The sequence below is a fragment of the Egretta garzetta genome, unplaced genomic scaffold (genome assembly GCF_000687185.1).
Source record: "Egretta garzetta isolate BGI_Z169 unplaced genomic scaffold, ASM68718v1 scaffold35, whole genome shotgun sequence".
Lineage (NCBI taxonomy): Eukaryota > Metazoa > Chordata > Aves > Pelecaniformes > Ardeidae > Egretta > Egretta garzetta.
In genome coordinates, this window is record NW_009259730.1 from 1587231 (window position 1) to 1604505 (window position 17275).

Consider the following 17275-nt stretch of genomic DNA (forward strand, 5'->3'; position numbering starts at 1 on the left):
TGTAGTCCTCTCATTCAGAATAAGCCTTGCTATGCCTCAGGCAGCTCCACTTATAGGACCACAATCAAGCATTTTTCTCTGCATTTTTCATACTTATGTGTATAGTCCTCTCTAAATTATCTCAGTGCGGCACTCCTATAGAGGGAGAGACGTTTCTGTTTCCCCTTGCCACCGTGCTCTTTTTCGGTGACTACGGTGCGCTAGATCAGCATTACTCCATTCAGTGAAGGAGGACTGTGGCACCAGAGCACCAACAGCGAAAATTTTAAAACTCGTGAATCAAATGTTTAGGGAGCATGCAGGGGAAAGTGTGTGGGAGTACTGGAGCAATGCTTGTGCCAGCACTGCAGATTTATTACTACAATAACATCACAGTCAACATAATTAAACCTCCCACCATAGGTCTCTTCGTCTACTGCATTACAACCGATATCACTCCCACCACTGCCAGAGTATTTTCTTGACACAAACCAGCTTTCCATACACCTGCTAGCTCTGGGGTATGGAGAGGAAACTACTCAAAAAGACCTTATTGCAAAATTAGGGGGTATAATTTGGACCTCTGAGTATTTTTTCCTATTCCTCTTCTGCCCCACATTTTCTTTTAATATTACATATATACGACTCTGTGGCAAGGGGAATGCGCCAAAGCACTTTATATTAGATTCTAAATGAAATTCTTCTTCATTTAGAAATAGAAGATGATAGCCTAGACATGAAGCATTTGAGGTCAATGTTGAATTCACTTCCTCAGTTTCAACTAATTAAAAATGTCTGTGTGTTCTGCTTTGAAAAGGAAAAGAAAAAGCACACTGGAGATTCCAGCATATTGCTGTATTTACAGTATGGTGTCTCTTCCACAGGTAAATTCTAGTGGGACTTATAGATAACTTCTCTTTAAAAAAAACAGTTTTCTTGTCTGTTAGAGTGATCAGTTACTTTTTTGCATGTACTTAATGACCAGTTCTTGTTTTCAACAGTAGGTTCAGATACTTTATTTTACCCCATGTTTGATACATTTGATTGGTAATTATTTTATTTCAAATCTGCGTTAAAACTCGAACTGCATGTTTGTGAAAACCAAAATTCTTTCTATTAATTCAACGCAGCTTGTCTGGTTTTGAACACTGCCTCAGGAACAACTTGACTTTTACAGTTAAAAAAAAAACCAAACCACTTCTGAAAAAAAAACCCTCCCCACCCTGTTTCAAACTATTTAGTAGAAAGAAAATGTTTTGCTACTGAAGATCTGCTCTAAATTTTTGACAGAACTTGGTGCACATCCTTTAACTTCAGTACTGTAAGGGTTCTGTATTTTAAAAGATTCAGTAGATAAGAAGTGATGCTTTGGGTTATGGCCTTTTGATTCCACAATCACCAAACCAGAGTAGCATAAGCTGTTGGAAGACACAAAGAAATGAACTTTGACTGGCCTTTGGAGGATGCACTTTCTGATTTGCTTCATTAATGGAGACAGTAAAACTGAAGCTTAATATGAAACACCATGAGTAATAAGCATGAAATTTGTGCACTGCAGTACAAATCTGTTCCCCAAATATTCTCATTTCAGGGGAGGATTCTCCTGGCACAGTGCCTGGGCTGCTGGCCCCAGCCTGCTTGGCTGCCTTGCCCTGTGCCTAGCCTCTTTAGCAGCTGGTGCTGCTCCCAGGCAATTCACTCAGCTCCTGCTCCCACAGCTTATTATATTTTTTTTTTTCTTAGAAAAATATGTTTCTAAATTTAGTTTAGGGACATCAAGCCAGTTGTTGAATCACAAACATGTTCCCGCTACCAAACACAAGCAGTCTGTGTGTACATTTCTACATATATTTTCTGCGTGGAGAATTACACTGTTCTAACCGAGGAATACATCTGAATCCATTGTGCAACTGATGTTTTGAATTTAGGAGTAATTTAAGATAGTTTAAAGTCTTCTAAATCTACTAATTCATTAACCAATTCATAACCCAAAATATGCCACTCTTGAAAAATAAGAGTTTGCACATGCACACTGGGTTTGCGTTGATGTCATTAAACTGGCCCAAAATCTGCATGATAACAGGGGTTTACTCACCAGAAATATTCCCTGCCTGTGCTGTAGGCAGGAGGGTGTGTGCAATCAAATCATTAGCTAAACACAGGAAAAGAAAGACAAAACCATGCTTTTAACATACCTGTCTTTATGCTAGAAATATCTGACAGGCAAGAAAATGCTTCACACGTAATATCTTCTTGCCATATGAATGAGAGGGATAAGTAAAAAGGCTTTCAACACGGAGGCAGGAAGAACAAAAGCCCTGGCTCTGAAACCTCCATCTTTGGGCCTGAGGACAGAACTTTTATATCTACATTTCCACCAGACTTTCCTCTTCCGCCTCCTTGACAGGAGATGTATATTAAAGACACAGGGAAGAAGGCTGTTCTGGTCTCTGTTCATTTTCATTCCAGCTATGGTAGGAAGTGGGATAAGGTGATAAGGTTGTTTAAAAGTTCCTGTCCAAGAAACAACCTGACACTCCATTTCTGAGCCTTCAGCTTTATCAACCTCCAGAACAGAAAACTTATATTGGCATCAACTTTACTTCACATTCAAGATCTGATTGCAACTTGGGGTGTTTAAAATTGTTCTCTGAAATCAGCAGCTTGAAATTCAACCATATATGGTCAGCACAAAGAGCCTGGAAAAAGAAAGCATTTTCTAATTTAACGATCACTGTGTTGAGGTGAAAAATTAGCTGCTCACCTTAGGGCCTCACTGTAAATCCAAGGCATGAAATTTTTTGCAATTGCATGCCTTCCACATTATTCCTTTCCAGGACATGTAGCAAATTTAATGTAGGTTGGGCTGGAGCGTGGAGGGAGGGGGGTTGCCCTGTGATACTCAGCCATCCCTTACAGCTGCATCTGCTAATAACAGAACCCTATCCAGCACTGCTGAAATCAGGAATTTTGCCACTGACTTGAAAGGCAGCAGGATTTAAAATTACAATGCATACCGCTTATTTTCTTCCCCTTGACAATATGGCCAGTGCATTCTGGGTAGGAAGCTAAGTTTCCCAATACTAGTACATAATTTGATCTCTTGACAATAATCCACATGCAGCTAAATCGTGCCTGCATAACATTTTGTGCCTCAGTGGTTAAAGCATATCATTTGGTACCACAAAAGCAAACCAAAGACCAACTCAGAAGTAAAATAATCATTAGGTGGGGAATGATGGAAGTGAACAAGGCCTGAAATGCAAACTAGCATGTGGGTACCCAAGGACATTACAGTCGTCTTAGTGATCATTTTGAACACAGATAAAAAAGGATAAAGTACTGAAGTACAGAAGTCACTCTGATCCCTATTAAATACCAAATCACAAAGAGCTGTCTGATACAAAAAGCTGTTATTAATAAAGCTCTGTAGTGTAAGAGGCATTGAGCTCTTTGCAAGTTGAAGTGACTTTTGCCTCTTGTGTTTTTTTGGGATTTCAGTTTCTATTTTTTTTGCTTTATGTTAAATGAACTGTCTGCTTCCCTTTGCTCTTTTCTATTATCTAAGGCTCCGCAAGCCTCCCATTCTGAAGCAAAAATCACTTTGAGCTGGAATTTTTCAGGTCTTATGTAAATATACAGCAGAGAGGACATGGCCCCATCCCTCCACTCTGCTGCCACTTGTGGTCAGCATGGACAAAGTGCCTTTTCTTTCCCATCCTCTAAAGCAAATTAGGCTCTGTGAAACCCAAGAGGAAGGGAACTCCCGATGCTTTCTCCTCCACCTCTAACAAGGATGTATAGTTGATGTGCTCTTCCTGCATACTGAATAGCTGTGGCAAGGACTCTGTCTCCCTGAAACAAAACCGCTTCTTCGCACTCCCTCTGAATTCACAGCTTTCTGCCACAGAAGCACTGCCTCAGCAGGGCCTTCTCTAGTGTCCACTGGGAGATATTGTTGCCTAACTCCGTTTTCTGTAACCGATAGTGTCCAAAACTGCCCTTGATACAAAAACACATAATACAAACAACAGAATAAAGAGAGCATTTAAGAACCCTACAATTTGTTTCTTCCTTCCTCCTGGGAGCTGCAGTACTCATTGATCAGGAAAGAGAACAACAACATACACATGGGGACACAAATATATATCCTTCCTCCTTCTTTCCGGCTGTATGAAGGGTAGTACAGGAAATAACTGCTCAGTGTGTCAAGATTTAGAAGCTGTGCACTAGTGGCACAGCTGAAACACAAATTCTCTGTCCTCAAATACGGAGGTTTAAAGGTCTAAAGGTCCCTTCCCCTCTCACTGCTGAAAGCCAGATACAGTGATCCTGAAATGGAGGCCCATGCCCGCCCTGCAATTCAGATTTTTAATTAGTTTCTTCCAAAACAGTTTTACAATTACCTGTAATTTGTCCACCAGTAATTTCCTTCCTTCTTAACAGAGACACAAACTGCTTCTGGTCTGCAAGAGCCAGACTTTTTTCTTCTTTTTTTTTTTTAATAAAACTGTGCTTTAAGTCTTTCTTTAGGTCAACCCCCTTGTTACATGCAGAGAAATGGCACCAGAAATTGTATGGAGGCAGATCATTAACATCTCCTGCAAATCTCAATTTCTTTAAAAACGAACATTTAGGAATTAGATATAAATGGAAGGAAACACAGTAGCGGTGATTTCCAAGAGGCAGTACATGTGCACTTTTATTAATATTCAGATGTATTGCATTAGCACAGAACCTGTATCCAGTCTGCAACCAGCACTTGTATCAAGCTGCTCTATTCAGGTTGCTGCTATGACAACTATCCAGAGGCAAATGTCAGGTCAGCTCCCAGCATATGTGTCTAGGCCATAATTGCTTTGTCAGAAACCTAATAGCCACCTACTCCTACTCCTCTAACAGCTAAAAGCAATATTGTTAAAATTACTAAATGTTGCAATATTCTTAACACCCTATACATATGCTACTAAAGCACTGAAAACTTTAGATTTGCCTTCCTTTTATCCCCCAAACTAGAATGGGGGTGAAGAATGTGCTTAAAGTGCCTATTTGCAAATTTATGTTCATTTATGTTTCAGTGTAAACCTGAGATCATTAAAATTTTCTCTTCCTTGGGGGTTCGATATTATCTTTCACTCCACCACGATGATTATTGATATTTAATTTACCTGGTTACAAATCACAGCGTGGAAAAAAAATTATAGCTATCATCTTGATGAGAGGTTTCTTAAAAAATGCATTCAGTGTTTGTCATAAAGAAGTGCTTCATAGCATCATAGCGCATGATAATCTGTGCACAGTGCATAGACTCACTCTTATCAACTTGAAAAAGCTCAAAAAATCAAAGATTTTTTCTACTGAGTTTAGCTTTTATAATTAAAGAAACTGGTAGCTTCTACAAGACTCAGAAACATAACCTGCACATTTATCCTAACCTTATTTATCCTAATCTTACTTATCCTAATCTTACATCATGTCTTTTAACCTTATGATTAAAAAAAAAGAGATTTGACATTTATATTGAGGGAACTTTTTTGAGATGCCTAGGTGAGATTGAAATAATTGAAGCAGAGACAGAGATGAAATAAGTAATACTCCTTCAACTGCAAAGTTTTCTTGCAGCCATCTCCAAATATGACCTCATGTCAAGAACTAATGTTAGTTGGCATATAACAGGTTTATTCAGTGAAAGGGAAATTGTCTCCCATACGCACATGGCGATGTACATATATCCTAATAGCTTCATTGTATTACCTCCCATTTGCCTTGTAGATAGTGATAAGGAATAGTTGAATTAAATCAAAGTAAAGAAATCACAATTTTTACAAAAGTATTATTCTGATATCTGTGTGGTGAAGGTGTGAGGACAACACCTTTGTCAGGCTATATAGTTGTCTGACTTGTTATTTTCAGCTAGTCTCTGGAATGAAAAGAAACCGTACCCTTTAAATTCACATTTAAAAAAAATGAAAATGCAGAAAGCCTTTTTCTTATGTATATTCTATAAAATATTGACCGACAAGCACTCTGTGAAGAGCCCATTAATTTAAAAGGCACCAGCTCTGGCTGAGAAATGCCTTTGTTAAGATGGGAGATATGTAAGATAACTTTCATTTTCCTCTGAGCTTAAGTTCTCTTTGGGCTCAACTTCTCATTTGTTATGTAACTACAAAAGAATCATACATTGCATGTATTGGATTACTTGGGGCATAAGGATGGCAGAAGTGTATGTAGCTCACTCCTTTGGCTACCCAAAAAACTCTGTATGCTATGGTAGCCCTTGAATGACACTACTGACTGAAATGGAGGTCAAATTGCTAAGATAACATGGCCTGAGTCCAGGAGAGAATCCAGTCCACTGGCTTCACAGTCATACGTGACCACTACTCTCCTATCTACAAATATAATAATGATTTCTCAAAGGTCCAGATTCCTAACTAGTACAAAAAAAACATGGTGCCAATGAAGCGACATCGATTTTGTAAATGATCTCGATAACTATATATGACATGTCGATAAAAAGGTTCATACACTTCTATAGACATAGTATTCTATGATTCAGTTCTTTTCCTGCTTTCCCATACTTGTCCTCCCTCTTCGCTCCCAGGTGCTCACATTTTGTCTTGATTGCCAAAAACTTCAATGAGAAGAAAAATGCTCAAGAATGCACTGGCCATATTGTCAAGGTGAAGAAAATAAGCTACAAAAATGATCCGAGGGCTGGAGCACCTCTCCTATGAAGACAGGCTGAGAGAGCTGGGCTTGTTCAGCCTGGAGAAGAGAAGGCTGTGGGGAGACCCGATTGCAGCCTTTCAGTACTTAAAGGGGGCCTATTGGAAAGATGGGGAAGATCTTTTTAGTAGGGCCAGCTGTGACAGGACAAGGGGTAATGGTTTTAAATTGAATCAGGGTAGGTTTAGACTGGATCTAAGGAAGAAATTCTTTACAATGAGGGTGGTGAAACACTGGAACGGGTTGCCCAGAGAGGTGGTGGAGGCCCCATCCCTGGAAACATTCAAGACCAGGTTGGACGGGGCTCTGAGCAACCTGATCTAGTTAGCGGTGTCCCTGCTCCTGCAGGGGGGTTGGACTCGATGACCTCTAGGGGTCCCTTCCAACCCAAAACATTCTATGATTCTATGACTCTAACTGCTTTGCACTGAATACTGCTAGAGATGTAATAAAGATCTTGAAGAATTATCCCAGAAGAGCATCCCAAGATATCACTCAGATGCATAGGAAATCTTAAGGGTTCAGATAACGCCTCTTCTATCTCTGACTGAAGCAAGTCATAGAAGTTCAATCCAATTATTTTTTCTACATTTTTTATCAACTGTGATGAAAAAACTCCTCAAAACTCAAGACTGGAGTTACCCTTTTTCAGTATCCAGAATCAGCAGAGACACAAAAGCTTTGCATTGCCTCTCTATCCACTGCCTGAGCTGGACCTTGGAAATATCAACCAAATCCAGCCCAGTGTTGTGAGCATTTCACCATTTGGCAGTAGTATCAGTAAATCTATACATTTTCAATATACAGATCTATAAAATTTGTGCAAAGGAATAAATTAATTCTAATTTCAGGCAGAATAAAAAAGTGGAAGCGACAAAACTTTTCAGTCAGGTAATAGCTACCAAATACGTAACTGGCCAACCAGCTTGAGCTTGATCTCAGGATAATGAAAATGCAGTGAAGCTAAAGAGAGCACTTGAGTAACATCTAACAGCCAGACAACTGAAGTGTTATAGTCCAAGCTACCATGACCTAGTAAACACATTTATATTCCTTACAGAGAAGTTTCAGAAAGTGACAACGCTTTTAGTGCTGCAGTTTTGAAAACTATGGGAATTTACTATTTCCTGACAGACAAAATCACACTGAGCTTCCCACTATTAAATAAATTATTGCCATGAAAAAAACTAATTTTGAAAATAAGCAATTGATGCCAGTGAGACCAGTTTTCATTAACTTACTTTTAAAATTGGATTTTTGCAGGCAGAAAGTTTCAGCCTTGAGTTAGGCAATACAAAGATCACATGAGTGGAATTTAAGGCATACAGGTAGAAGGATAGGTTCTTCCTGCTTCAGACTTAGCTTTATCAGACTTAATATCACTAGATCAGGGCTATATGAAGCACTGCAGCTATAAGAAATACTTCTAGGAAGTCATTCATAAGATGCAGTATTTGTGTGCGTACAGACACACACACACAATTGGAGAGGTTTCTTCCGAAGAGATGACCAATCTGTGCACAGGACTGTAAGCAGATAAAACCAACCCTTCACATTTAATACTTGTAAAAGAAACAGCTAATAGTCATGAGCATGGTCAATACTCTTATCTGTTCAAAAGAAAATTCAAGCTCTTAGAAGTTTCCACAGTTTCGACTTTTAAGCTGGTTCTTTTTGCTGAGTGATAATTGAGACGGTTTTTCATCAAACCACTATTAAAATTAAAACTGTAGACAAAAGAAAAATATTTAGTTTTGAAATTCATATTATTTTACTGAAGTACAGACTTCCATTAGGCGCATACACTCAGTATATCTTTTCCTGCTCAGGGACTCCTTGCTAAGGAGAGGAGAAGAAACGGAGAAGCGGAGGAAAGAGCATAAACAAGACAAGAAAATGAATTCAGGAAGCTGCTGAGGTTTAGTCTTAGCTTCAGGACTGGGCATAACACTCACTGTGTTCTTAATACATTAACACTTTGTGGGTAATACTCTGAAAAAGGTAGTGGTGGAGATGCAAATTACACCTCACTTTGAGGTAGATCACCCCTCTGGACAATAAAAGGCAGACCTTCACTGCGCTGTGCGCAGGAATAGAGCTGCTTTAACGCAACGCTTCCATTCAGCTCTGAGGGGAAGTGCTGAATGAGTGCTCTCACCAGATCCTCTTAACAATCTACTTTCCAGGACTGTCTAATGCTTGTCCTCCATTAGAAGATCTCTTGATATAATTTATGAAGTGGTAATTTTCATTATCCAAATCTTATTTCCCCTTTCCTCCTCCCAAATTTCCACTGAAGGGTCCTCAAAGCCTGAGTCCAGCCATTGGTATAATGCCCAATTTTGGAAATTTATGTTTAAAAAAGAAAAGTAGAGCCATGTTAACAAGAAAAAAAGGCTTCTTTTTTTTTTTTTAAGAGCTACGGAACAGTAAAACTAACATGTTGAACTCAACTTTTTCAACCTTTCTCTGTTTAAGAAAAAAATCCAATGAAAATATTTCACTTTGGATATATGTAAGAAAAGTGAAGGAAATTTAAAAGTAAGTAAAAGGAAAAAAAATAGGAAGATAAGAAGGACAAAGCTCTTTTACCTATAAAGCACTCTCTCTGGATATGAGGATAGAGGTTCACTTCCCATCTCAGTGTAAGGACTGAGCAGAGTAGTGTGTGTTAAATACCCCACTCAGAAATACTCTGGAATGCTTTGCTCTCAAACTACTTTGTTAATGTCGCATACTTGGAATAAATAATTAAATTTCAATGGAACTGAGGCCACAACCAAGGTTTTCTATTCCTCTAATGACTTAACTATCCCGCCCTTCAGGGTGAATTTCTCACTGTAAGTTTTATGAAGCTATCTAACACACATTCCCACATTTTTTTCCAGCCAAAACTATTCAGCAAAACTATCCTGAATTCACAAATAGTTTTGCAAGCACCAAAGCCACATCAACCCAGCTAATTTACTGCTTGCTGAATCAAATGGCTGGTGCTGTTTGCAACTGTCTCCACTGTGTTCCCAGAACTCACTGCCAAAAAGAGGAGGGAGCTGAAGGAAGCTGAACCCAACACCTGTTCTTCACAGGCAACTTTGCTACTTTAACATCACAACTGTAATTAAGATGATCAGTTTGGAGCCATTCTGCCTACAGATTTTGAATCCTCTAAGGAAAAGTAAAGACATACCTCTCCCTTCAACAATAACTGCTACCAAATCCTTCTGTCTCTACAAGTAAGAGAAAAAACCTATTAATAAGCTTTTTTATTTCTGTCTACAGAAACTGCTTTTCTTTCAACTGCTCTCTGGCTCCCTAGAGAGCATTATGGGATATTCATCTAAATCACTTAAAAACTTTGCCTTTCCGTGCCTGGACCAAGGAACAGAGACACTATTTTTGTGATTACTGAGGACAGGTTAGCCTCCAGCCAGCGCAAGGAAAGCAACTGATGTTTGCACAAGTCTCTTATAGTTCTCCTTGGGGTAAGCACATTGACTTTGTAGCTTTTTTATTTTTTTTAGTTTTGGAATTCTTACTGAAAAATCAGAGAACAAATGAGATAATATAAAACCTACACAATCTGTATGAGCACCACTTCTAAACTGAGCCATACTTAACATTATAGTACTTTGACATCCCATGTGATTTGTAAATCTTAAGGCAAATGTACTGCAATTATGACAGCACTATCAGAAATATAACAGCAAAAAGAAATAGCAATATCCACTCTCAGCTCCCGAGCTATCAGTGTTCTAAGGACAGTAGTAGGAATCTTTATTCAGTTAGGGCAGGACTTTAAGGAACTCAATGGACTATGTACAAAAGAAAAATGTTCTTTCAAAAAATGTTCTTTTCCACAAGAAAAGTGGACTACCATGACTGAGGCACATTTTGGAACAAGTGAGATATTTGACTTTATGAAAATCATGAAGAGAAATAAAGCATAATGATCTTTGCAATAGGAATGTTAGACATTCACTGTATCCATGAAGCAACTGATAATCAAAGCCTGGAACAACCTACCAGTTTGATTTTAAAAAACTGAAAGAAACCATGCAATTCTCAGCAAATTAAAAATAATTAAATCCTAACACGCACTAGAATAGGTGAATAATCACATAAGAAAAAATAAAATAAATATTGATCTGAGCTTTAAAAACTCACTAATAAGGTAATTGATAGCATTTTGCTATATACCACAATAACTTTTCTGTTTCAGGCAAATAAGTATTTTCAGAAACACCCTATTTTACCTTACATTTACAATTGCACACACATTTTGAAAGAGAATATGTGCACAGATAAACACACTGACTCATGGATACATGCATCATTTCTGTTATTTATGTGAATTACATATACTGTATGTTCTGTTCCTTTAAACTCTAGCATGCAGATTACACAATCTGCCCTCAAAATCTACAACCATTAAAAAGCCAATATATAGCTTTATCCAGCTGGACATTATCAGTATACTAGGCACCCTCATACAGCTTATGTAAATATAGACAAAGACATGCTTGTGTATTCATTTAAAGAACTACAGCTTTTGTATTTTAATTATTCTTGCTAGCAAGAAATGTATAAGGATTGCACCACCCTTCTGCATGGCACCCTATGTAAATGAGGCCAGTGCATTTATAAATATGGATGTGGTAGACCCCCAAACAACACAGTACCTGCTGTCTATCCAACCGCATCCTTTTTGCAGCATTTCTGCTTTCACTCTCACAGGCGGAAGCCAGGATACTCTCTGCAACTGCTGAAGTAAGGTGTGAGGGAATAGGTCGTGACTATGAGAGAAAAAAGAAACACAGAAATTATTTCTAGCATAATCCACGATATCCTTTTTCAAAGCACACAATACCGTCACCTAGGCAGGAAAGTCCGCTCATTGAAATGTAGTTTATATCAACAAAACAGGGAAATGGAACTTGTAAAGATGAAAAATGAGACTAGTTAGATGTTAAAGCTGTAGCTGATCCATAGATCCATGAGAAGCCCTTTCCCCCCACAGCTCTATTGTCCAGTGTGTTTAGTCTGGCTCATTAAGCTGTACTTTGAACAGACAGTGGCATATTCTCTGCGTTCCAGCAGCACCCTGGCCGTCTGATTCTTGCTAAGAAAACGGAAAGGCTTTTTATCCTGTGCAGCATGTGACAGAGATGAGTAGTGGTTTTTTATAGTCATAAAAAAACAAAACAAAAAACCCCAAGTGATGGGGTTGAAACATCACTCAAAACATAACAGATTGTCAGAACATTTCAGAGCAGTCTCAATCTGTAGTATATGAATATTTGCATTCCTTGCTGCAACATGACTGATGTGATTAAAATGACTTAAAAAAAATCTGTTTTTCTTTGGATAATGCCAGCTTTCCAACAATGTAGATATTTTGTGGTTCAACTAGATATGGCTCTTTTTTTCCAATTCAAAACCTCTCATTACTCATTTAATAGCATTTACATGTTTTAGGTTAAAGGTCCAATGAATCCCCCCAAACCAAGGGAATGCTAAAATCTGTTGTTGGTTATGAACTCCAATACGGTCTACCCTACTAGTTCATTGAGAAGAATATTTACACACCTTTTTTTCCCTATTTACATGCAAAACAATCTTTCTGAAAGAGGAAGCTTACAATAAAATGAATTTTCTTCATTAATGCACAAAGATATATCTGAACTACCAAGAAAATAAAGAAAATGGGGATAATAACACAGATACTGATAAACACATAAGCCCATTCCAGAGACTGCAATTTATTGAACAGGTTCTGAACTTCCATAAATTTTCAAAGCTTCACTGAACTCAAAAGTGCTATGTAAATTTATACCTTCTGAGGAACTGGCTGTATGTGTGGGGGTTTGAGGGTGGGGTTTGGGGGGATGGTTGGTTTTTGGTTTTGGGGTTATTTTGTAGAGAGTTATACCTTCTTACTCTAAAAGCATAAATATGAACCTGCTATGAAATGCCACTGAGTTTTGGAAACAAGTTTTGAAGTACTCCCATTCAGTTCTTAGACAATGTTAGAACAGATTGATTACATTGGCTCAACTGATTTTATGGTTTTCACAACATTCCAGGAACTGAGGAGCCAACCATTACTAATGTTATATTTTTACCTTTAAAAATTAAAGTCCATTTATTGACTTTGGATGTGCTCTGTAGAATGACAATTTATCTGACACCGTACTTTCTCTAATGTGTGGGACAACAGTCTGTCTGCGACCAGAAGCTGAGCTAGTTTTAGAAACAGACAGGGATTTATGGGTCTCCCTCACCAGTGCAATAGGCTTATTTCTCCCCGCTCATCCATGAGCAAGTTCTCTGGCATCAGTGTAACAGCTGCGTAAGAAAGACAACCAGAGGCTGCAATACTACAATAAAATATACAATTGATTTCACAGAACAAACTATTGAACTTCTTTCCAGTTTGCACAATGATGCATTCCCACGCACTTTTGAAAATAAATCAGTCTAAGAGATGAGGGACAGGTGATGTTAAACCCTGGTGGCATTACAGAAGCTAACAGTAGAGTACGAGCAGACACCTTCCTCAGAGCTCCAGAGGAGGGAGTAAGTCTGCAGAAGGTTTTCACTGACAAAGCATTATAACTATTATTCTGCCTCCCTTGAATGGTGTTGTTACTCTGCATATGTTATTACATCACTTAGCCACACTAGATGCCTCCCTGGATTTGGTGGCCAAATATCACTTTACATGCCACTGTTGACTACATTGGCTGAATGGAAGTCTTGGTGTGGTCCTCTAGCAATGGTCACACAACAACATTCTTGAAAAATGGCGAGAAAACACCTGGATAATTCCTCCAGCTCAGTTCTTTAGAGCTATAACCATACCTACACATCAATGGATTTTTAGAAGGTGATATATGAGCCAAAAAAATTCATGTTCTGAACAAGAAGTAAAATGAACCCAAGTTCTTCCAGCTTCTTTGTTTATGGGAGAGAATAGGTTTATTGAAGTGTTTTATAAAATAGTTACCATAAAGATCAAGCAGTCACATGCTTTTCTCTGAAAAGGAGTGCAGTGGTTATGAGTTCACTGTTGAAATATTGAACTCAAAATTAGCACCTGCAAAAATGAGGAAATCTCCAGGTAATGGAGTATCTTCCTATTGAAATATGTGTTAACCCATAATTTCTCTCACTCATCACTACAGCTGGCTGTTGATATGTTCACATCAAGAACTATCTAGAGTGAACCTTAGGGAGAAAGTTATGAACGCACAGTTGAGTCACCTGGGGAGTAAAATACTATAACAAAGCACAGCAGAAAAATCACTTGATTAAGGTTCAGGTTCTATCAGCTTAACTCAGGCAGAGCACTAGTTTGGCATTGACTGAGAAGATGAACACAGTCCTCTGTCACTAGCAGCAGAGCTGTTAAAAAGATTTTCTGTTCCATGAAATGCCATATCTGTGAAATGTCAAAAAGATCAAATTTGAAAAGCCTTGCCTAAGAGGAAAAAGTGCTTTGAAATACCCACTTTTTAAAAGATTTTTTTAAATAAATTGAATTAATAGCCCCATCTTCTAAGCTCAGAGGCCCCTTCTGGCTTAGCTTAACTTCTTCATCTTCTATACTTCTGATTATTCATGATCTCTGTCATGACTACCAGCTATAAAACCATGTCTGTAAGAAGCTCAAGCATCCCAGTCCTTGTGGGGTTCTGAACATTTCTCAACTCCTTATCTGAGGGTGAGATACAAAGGCCTTGGGACACATGACAAAAGCAACATCATGCAGTTCTGCAGAAGGAAGTCTGCAGATCTCAGCCAAACCAATAAAACTAAGTTCCCAGGACCCCTTCTGCAGAGCTGAATGCTGGTTCCTGCATATTTGGGACTACAACAGGAAAAGTGGGAGCCAAGGAGTCCTTATTTCCAAGGTCTCCCAGGCTCCCCCCACAATCGCTGGATACACAACCTGCCCCCTGGACTAGCAGGAAACCAGGTTTCATTAAACTGGAGTATGTCAAAACAGAAAACCTTTGACAAACTAACATTTCTTAAAGGAAAAAAAAAAAAAAAAAAGCATTATCAAAAAATTCCTGACCACCTTTAACTGGCAGAATGCACCTACTGTTGTTTGATACATAACATTCATAGGCCCAGTCTGGTATTCCTTTCACCTGACAGTGATATAAAGCAGGAAATAGCCATATTGGAACTACTCATGTGTAAAATAACAGCAAAGAAGCAAGCCCCTAAACTTCACTCTACCAAACCAACTGATTCACATGGCAAAATCAGAAGGCAGGATAACATTTTTGTCATTTTGAAACAATGACAGGTAGGAAAGAGGCATGTGAAAATTTTATAGTAACTTTCAGGTGGAGAGATGAATAAAACTTAGAGGCAATCTGGTAAACAGCTTAATACAGACCTTCTGAGAAGACTATATGCTTCTGTCCATCACACAGTGGCAATATATAGAATTCCTTTGCATTTACATGAAAACACAATACTGCTTGTGACTGCACTAAGCCAGCAGCCAAGCCACATTTTGAACGCACATCAGTCTTTGGTTTTGTACATCTCTTCACCTGACACAGAACTAACATTCAGCCTCTAACATGATGTAGACAAAGAGCATTTTGACAAAAGATGTAAGGAAAACCTGCTAGATTTCCTGTACATGCGGATGTCTCTGTTTTTAACATCTATTGATATGATTGACATTCAGGAAATGGTTGAAATTCCCTCAGTAGCCCAAGGGAGATGACCAACCACCTCCAGTTCTCTCATATTTGAAACTGCATTTCAAGGCAATTTAATCCTGCTTCCTGAGACCACCACAGAGCCTGTAGATGATGATCATGACAAAGCAACAACCACATTTAACCACCATATCGGACAGGAACTTTTGCATGGTTTTAAGAGAAATCATTTTTCAAATTGATATGAAGACTTTATACACTCATCCCCTTATCTCTTTCTGAAGAGTGTACAAATTATTGACAGATATATACTTTTGTAGATTTCTTAATGAAAAATCAAGTTAGCTGATACTTCTTTGTAGTCAAATAACTGTTGGTCTGCTTTAAAGAAAGAACACTAAAGCTTATGAAGGTCCTTCCACAGCTTTGGTGGTCTTTAGACCTGGCTCTCAACAGTTAAAGCATCTTACAACAAGCCTTTCTGGAGTAATGGAGTAGTCCTGCAAGGTTGCTGATTTTTTTTCTAGTTGGAATCAGAAATCCTTGGCCCATATTCACTAGAAATTAGCTCTATTAGTATAATCTCTGATTCCTTAACATAAAAGAGACTAGCACTTTCAATATGCTGTAAAATACCCATTTGCAGTACACCAACTGTATACATTATCATCAGGTCTTCTGTTTAAAGTGAGGTACCTTTGCAGTATCTTCATGGGAAACATAAAATACTCTTTTTGGCATATTCACACAATTCCTGTATTTCTATACAGAATCTAAAAACCTGCTATGTTCTAATTTCAAATTTACATTTTTGTTATAAATCTACCAATTGTTGATATAATAGATGGATTATATTTCAGTCTAAACCACTAGGTTTAGTATATTCACCCAAAAGAATTTTGCAATCTGCTGCACATGCTGTCCTCCTGTGGTTAGGATCTGTTGCCTCTAAAGTTACTACTTTGGCATTTTTTGTGAGATACAGTATTTACTTATAAATAAAAGCCAAAGTAGTCGTACAGAAGCTTGGTCTAGGTACTCTTACATATATGACACCGGTCTGACTCAGTTCTGAAAAAATATAGCTATTATAGCAGATAATGGGCACACATGCACAACTGCTAAAATGCAAACCTTTATAACCTGACATTTATGCATAGATATGACCTTCTAGTTTAGGCCAATTAACACTGAAAAGGAGATCACAGAATCACAGAATCACAGAATCGCAAGGGTTGGAAGGGACCTCGGGAGATCATCTAGTCCAACCCCCCTGCTAAAGCAGGCTCTCCTAGAGCATTCTACACAGGACTTCATCCAGGCGGGCCTTGAATATCTCCAGAGAAGGAGACTCCACACCCTCCCTGGGCAGCCTGTTCCAGTGCTCTGTCACCCTCGAAGTAAAGAAGTTTTTCCTCATATTCAACTGAAACCTCTCGTGTTTCAGTTTGCATCCATTGCCCCTAGTCCTGTCGTTGGACACCACTGCAAACAGACTGCTTCCGTCCTCTTGACTTCCGCCCTTAAGATATTTGTATGCATTGATGAGATCCCCTCTCAGTCTTCTCTTCTTCAGGCTGAACAAGCCCAACTCTCTCAGCCTTTCCTCGTAGGGGAGATGCTCCAGTCCCTTTATCATTCTGGTAGCTCTCCTCTGGACTCTTTCTAGGAGTTCCTCGTCTTTCTTGAACTGGGGAGCCCAGAACTGGACACAGTACTCCAGGTGGGGTCTCACCAGGGCAGAGTAGAGGGGGAGGAGAACCTCCCTCGACCTGCTGGCCACACTCCTCTTAATACACCCCAGGATACCATTGGCCTTCTTGGCAACAAGGGCACATTGCTGGCTCATGGTCAGCTTATTGCCCACCAGGACTCCCAGG

The 17275-nt window shown here is 38.8% G+C and overlaps 1 protein-coding gene across 3 annotated transcripts in view; it reads right to left on the reverse strand.

Annotated features, from left to right (window-relative positions):
• NOL4 (nucleolar protein 4) overlaps positions 1–17275 on the reverse strand; it is a 192811-nt gene that overhangs the window by 21373 nt on the left and 154163 nt on the right. For all 3 annotated transcript variants that reach the window (XM_035894938.1, XM_009639467.2, XM_009639466.2), the window contains one exon: positions 11391–11504. In XM_035894938.1, the coding sequence (XP_035750831.1) occupies positions 11391–11504 (114 nt within the window). The remainder of the gene's footprint in view (positions 1–11390; positions 11505–17275) is intronic.